Consider the following 6,000-nt stretch of genomic DNA (forward strand, 5'->3'; position numbering starts at 1 on the left):
CTCTCTGGGGAGCCTGGTCCAGTGCTTCAGCTAGAAAGTTCTTCCTAATATCTGACCTGCTGCAACTGGAGCCCGTTTCTCCTCATTCTGCCACCCGCCTCCACCGAGAACAGCCCGGCTCCACCTGCCTGGGCCGGGGCTTTCCCCTCGGAGACTGCAGGAGCACGGGCTCATCAAACATGGGTGCTAATGTTTTCATCCAAGCGGCTGATGTGAGTGGTCCCCGGGGTGCCTCTGAGACCCTTACCACCAGCCCTGCCTTAGAGATGGAACAACAGGAAGGCTAAGGGACTTGGCCATGGCCACCCAGGAAACCTGTGGCAGAGGTGAGGTTAGCTCTGTTGAGTGCCTGATCTCATGCGTGGGCTCCAATCATGGCTCTTCCTCAGTGCCAGTAAGTCCATGTGCATGTGCATGTGTGTGTGCGTGTGTGAAAACTCTCCAGTGGGCTTTGCACAGCAGATGCAGCAGAATCAGCCCCTCCGCGTATCGGAAGGAGGTAGGAGGGACCCCTCAGTGCCCCATGGGAAAGCCACCAGCATTTTGTCATCGACTGCCAGCAGGCCAGGAGATCCCACGACACATTTGCACTCCAAGGTAAGAGCAACGCGCAGGAAATAATAACAGACAAATGCCCAAGCCCTAGAAACAGCTGCTTCATAGCCAAATCCTCCGCCGCTGCACTGATGGCCTCTGCACACAACAGACCCACTGACTGAGAGCATGGCTTGCTCGTGGCTTTGCACACTCGCTGCTCGCTCGAGTCCGGGGGGAAGGCTGTTCGACACCCCGGGGGGAGGGCTCTTTGCTGCTTCCAAGAAGGAAAAATACAGCACAAAGACAGATGAAGAGGGTGCGAAGGAAGCAGAAACAAACCATGACAGGGCTCCTCAGCAGGAAATGCTTATAGAGGATGAGCAAAATGCCCGTGAAGGACCCTCGCAGGACAGGGGGCCGATTACAACACGCATGAGATGGCTGCACGCGTGTTTGCATCACACCACATCTGGTCCTGTCCTCACCATGAGGGCTTGAGACTCTTCCCCGAGCATCGAGCAGTGCTGCCCGTTCATAGCAGGCCCCAAGGCTCGGCCCCTTGCACTGGATGAGACACCACCGAGATGCTCAGGGCCTTCCCGCCACCTGCATGGCCTCTGCACCGAGGCGCCAGCGAGACGCTGGCAGGAGTCTTTGCCCTGGCAGGGGCACGCACCTTCCCACCCTCCTCGTCCCACGCTCCTTCGAAAGGATGCTAAGCCTGCAGCACGTACCCCGTGTCAGCATGAGAACCACGCTGGCGGCCACAGCATCCCTTGGCACCTGGGGACCACCACGACCAGGGATGGAAGCACGAGGGAAGAGACGCCGTCCCCTGGGAGTCCGGGGGGTCGGTGTAAGGGGGCCACACACCCAGCGTCCTTACCAAGGCCTCTCAGCGCCGAGTCCCAGGTTTCCGGGCACCTGGTTTAACATGGCACACGTCCTCACAGTTAAACAAGTGAAGCACGCGTGCAAACCACACACAACTAAGCAAACACACCTGAGCCTGCGGTCCTTCTTCAGACCTTGGCAAGCTCGGGGCCTCTCCCGAAGCACCAGCAGCGCCTCTCCTCTCCTCTCTCCGCAGCCCGCTGCTCCTGGGGCTCCGAATCCCTCCCCAGCTCCACCACAGCTCCTAGGGTGCAGCTGGTCCCTGCCGTCCGGCCCGGCGCACGCTTAACCGCCGACTCCCTGCGGCCGGACTTGGCCCAGCCGGGATGGGAGCAACCCCTGGCACTTCCAGGCTCGCCGCGCGCTCTGCAAGCCCAGCAGCACAGGCACGATCGCCCAGGCCCACCCCCAGTCTAAGTTGCACTGGGGGAAAAGTGCATCCAGGCAAACGCTGCCTGCCCCTCCACAAAACCAGCTTAAGCTTGGGAAGAGAGAGGGCTGCAAATCTGTTCAGGAGTTTTGCATGGCATTGCCCCGTTATTCAGCCTCCAAGGCACGGGATGTAGAAGTCCACCTCAGACCAGCAAGGCCAGCATTGCCCCTGGGGGAAGGCTGGGGGGAGTCTCAGCTTTCCAGCTCCTTCATTCAAGGGCACGGTTTATAACAAAGGATCACGGCCAGGCACCAGGATCACCCTGGTGGGGCACGTACGTGGGCCGCACACTGTGCACACCTGCCTTGAGAGCAGTGCTGCAATGAGCCCACACAACATAGACACCTCTGCAGGGCCGCCCCCCCCCCTTGTCACCCACCTGGCACCTGGCACAGACACCCAGATAATGAGAAAAGTCAGAAAAAACAGAGTTTTTGCATTGACCTGCTAGGACCAGTGAAAGGCTAAAGCCACCGAATGCCTCCTCCCCCCAGCCTGAGCACAGGGTAGCAGGGACAGCCAAGCAGGGACAGCAGGGAGCACGCCTGCGAAGCCCTGGGATACGTCTCATCAGCACTGTTGAGTCCCAGGGTTTCCCCATAAAACACACACACAGGGTCCGTGCTTGGGAGAGGGCAGACCCCATCATCTCCGGCTCCCCCAGGGCGGCGGCTGGCAGGGATCGGTTGTGCACTGGAAGAGTGCAACAGGGGTCTTTCGGCCGCACAAAACCTCTGGGCAGGGGGACCTGGCAGCTCCGGAGCACAGGCCCTGGCTGCAGCAAACTGGAAGGACCCGACTCTCCCGGCCATTAAAGCACAGGCGCCACCATCATCCCTTCCACCCATACCACAGCCAGGAGCAGGTGTGAGCGAGGCAGGAGCGGGGCCCTCTCTACCAGAGACCAGGGTGAGGGGCTGACACCTCGAGGGGGCCGATGCAGCACTGATGGAGCTGAGCCCTGACCGGGACTGCAAAACCAGGCTGATTTCACTGGCATCTCGAGGGGGGGAAATGCTCTGACGGGGTCACAAGGTTTGACGAGGCTGTTCTCAGAACGGAAATCACCTTCCAATCACCATTTTTGTTCAGCGTTATATAATATTTACAACATGACATGTCCGGTTCCAAGCCACACATTTTCCTTTCCTTGGAATTAAAAAAAAGGAAATGTTTCAAATGACCCTTCTTGATTCTGAGATTTCCAAATCCCCTGCACAGCACAACTTGCATGGCCTGCCTAGCTCTCGTGACAACTGCCCGGACACATAAATAGCCACAGCCAGCAATTAAAGACAAGAGTTTGCAAGGCTGGAAAATTCCTCCGGACCTTTCCTTTTGAATGCATTGTATCGGGAATGGAGAGAAGAGACCGAGCTCCCTGGAATCTGCTTCTCGACACGGTATGTGATAAACGACTATTGCATTAATTCTGCACATTTCCAGCGCCTGCCTTCCAGGGACTGGCACAGCTCAGACCTTGCTAACCGTTTTTTTCCGTCCCCTGTCTTTTACAGAGCACATTGCAGATGCACTGTGTGAATATGCTGCCATTGATCCCCCCCTAACGTGCTGACTAATTAATTCGCAAAGCAGTGGGCCTTCAAGTGCTGGAGTAGTTTTATTTAATTTTGTCTTAATGAATTATATAAAATGATGAGCCCGACCGTACGCTGGTGGAAATCTGCACAGGGCCGCTGGCTGCTACGTATTTACTGAGGACGCAGCTCTGCCGGGCGCTTCGGGTGTTACGTGATGATAATCTGCCTTTCACCCCCCAGGATAATTTTTCTGGGTGCATTTTGAGCTCTGGAGGCATTCAAGCAGCCTCACTTTTGTGCCTGGTAGACATGAAGCCCCCTGGCACAGCAAAGCAAGCAGCACGGTTGCAGCTAGCAAGCCTTGCTTCAGGACCACTGCAAGTGAGCAAGAAGATCTATTAAGCTGCTATCTAAATCTGGTGGGCATAAGTGCAGGAGAGCCAGCTGCGTGCCACGAGTGATCTCCACCAGCCAGGCCTGCTCCTCCACTGCCAGATTTTCTGGTTGATAAATACAACAGCTTTTAAAATAAAACTTCCCTTTTGCTTCTCCCTGCAAGGCCCCGGGAGCAGGTACAGCACCTGCAAACCAGGACATTTACATTCAGGCTGTAATCCACACTGGAAAGGCTGGTTGCAGGCACAGCAGAGGAGGGCTGCAGCACAGGCTGCCGTGCTATTCCAGCAACGCTCCTCTGCAAGCCCTGCTTGTTCCAGAGGCATCTGGAGACAACGACAGAGCTGCAAACGGCTTGCTCCAGGACCGTGTGCCCGGGTGCCCCTGCCGCTCTTGCCCAGGCAACGCTTTGCAACGAGGGTTGCAGGAGCTCTGCTGGAGTAAGGATTACACGAGAACATCAGGCCTGAACCTGGGGTGAATCGTGGGGCTTGGGAGGGTGGCGTTGGCATCCACTGATGAGAAATCAACCCAGATCCATCCTTCCTATGGGCCCAGTTGTCCAGCCTTTAACCCAGGGGCTGGCCTGTGCCCGCAGGGTCACGTAAAGCAGTGAACGACCTGTGCATACGGTTCACAACCAGCAACTGGCTCCAGGATGTGATCTGTGACGGTGCCCGCGGGTTAGTACTGAGGGATTCAGAAACTTTGGCTCATTAAGCTCCATCATTTGCATTGATATCACCCTTATTTGCCTGCCAAGATGCCCCCAGAAGCTGAGCCAGGCAGGCACAACGGCAACCCGTAACATGCCATGAGCTGGCACCCCTGTGACAAACCCCCACCCGGTCACGTCTCCGGCAGGGCAGACCCGCTTGGACCCGCCGCCAGGCACGCCGGCCGCTTCCCCCCAGCAGACGACAGGCCCCAGTTTTCAAAGGAGCTTGGCTAGGCTTGCTATTCCAGGGCCAGTCTGCACCTGCAAATGCAGGCACCTGCAGTTTGCGACCTGTGTGATTCAGGCACACACGCGTGCCAGCGTGGGCATGCGTGCCCACAGCACTCTGCAGCCTGAGCAAACTCAGAGCCTGGGCTGAGGCCCTTTTAAGAAGGAGGCCCTGAGTTCCCGGAGATGCAGCGCAGCACGTATTACCTCTCCTGCCCATTGAGGGGGAGCGCGGCAGAGAAGGGCCTGCTGCCTATGCAGGGGGAAGGGGGGTTTCCATTGCTAAACTGTCAGGGCCTGCTCTGAAAGCCACCAAGTGCCTGTGCCCCCGGCCCCCCACGGGCTTGGCTGGGCTCAAGCCTGGATCTCCTGTGCTGCCGGGCACCGACCTGCCTCTCCCTAGGACCTCAGAGAGGTGCCGCTCTTGGGGGGCTCCGTCCCCTGACATCTCCCTCCAGCAGCTGCTGGGTCGGGGCAGGCTGGCAGGTGCGATACGCACAGCGGATTGCCTGGTGCCCCAGCACCCCCGGGTGACCCTCTCATGCCCACTGCAGGCTGCAGGAGGGCGGCAGAGAGAAGCCCAGCTGCGCAGGGCCGCCTGCCTTTGCGTGCCACGGCTTGCACGGGGGGAAGGGGGCATTGTGCAAGCAGCCGGCTGGGTGCCGGCCAGTACTGGAGGCACGGGGAGCACACGCACGCACGCACGCACGCACACACACACCTGTTCTGGGGAGCGTGCCCACATGCGTGCAGCTGTGCTGGGGAGAGCGCAGGCATGTAGGCGCCCGCACTGGGAGCACACGCCTGTACTGGGGAGCGTGCACGCACGCGTGTGCCTGTTGTGGGGAGCGTGCAGCTGCCCCGGGGCACGCGCACACCTGTGGCGGGAGCGGCCCGCACGCACACACCTGTGGCGGGGGCGCACGCGCATGCCTGTGCCTGTGCCTGTGCCTGTCGCGGGGGGCGCGGGCGGCGCCTACCTGCTTCTCCAGCGGGTCCTTGGCGGAGAGCGCGGGCTTGGGCGAGGGCGCGCGGTCGCAGACGCAGCCCTCCAGCAGGTAGAGGCCGGAGGGCCGCGAGCTGGCGTCGCTGTCGAAGTAGAAGAGCATGTTGTGCAGCAGCGCGAACCAGCGGCTGTGCCATCGCGTGTTGTCGGCGCTCCGCTTGCCCAGGTAGCCGCGCCGCGCCCCGTCCTTCTTGGCCAGCAGCCCCAGGTGCGTGGCGTGGCCGTCGTTCAGCCGCATGCCTTTCTG

The 6,000-nt window shown here is 59.5% G+C and overlaps 1 protein-coding gene across 1 annotated transcript in view; it reads right to left on the reverse strand.

The window, feature by feature from the left end:
- The window catches only part of RASGRF1 (Ras protein specific guanine nucleotide releasing factor 1), a 69,776-nt gene extending 63,782 nt beyond the window's left edge, over nt 1-5,994 (reverse strand). Inside the window, exon 1 of the mRNA XM_019533927.1 lies at nt 5,728-5,994. Coding sequence (XP_019389472.1) covers nt 5,728-5,991 — 264 coding nt within the window. The 5' untranslated portion in view covers nt 5,992-5,994. The remainder of the gene's footprint in view (nt 1-5,727) is intronic.
- Between the last annotated feature and the right edge of the window lie 6 nt (nt 5,995-6,000).

This window comes from Crocodylus porosus, unplaced genomic scaffold (assembly GCF_001723895.1).
Source record: "Crocodylus porosus isolate Cpor-Errol unplaced genomic scaffold, CroPor_comp1, whole genome shotgun sequence".
In the NCBI taxonomy this organism is placed as follows: Eukaryota; Metazoa; Chordata; order Crocodylia; family Crocodylidae; genus Crocodylus; species Crocodylus porosus.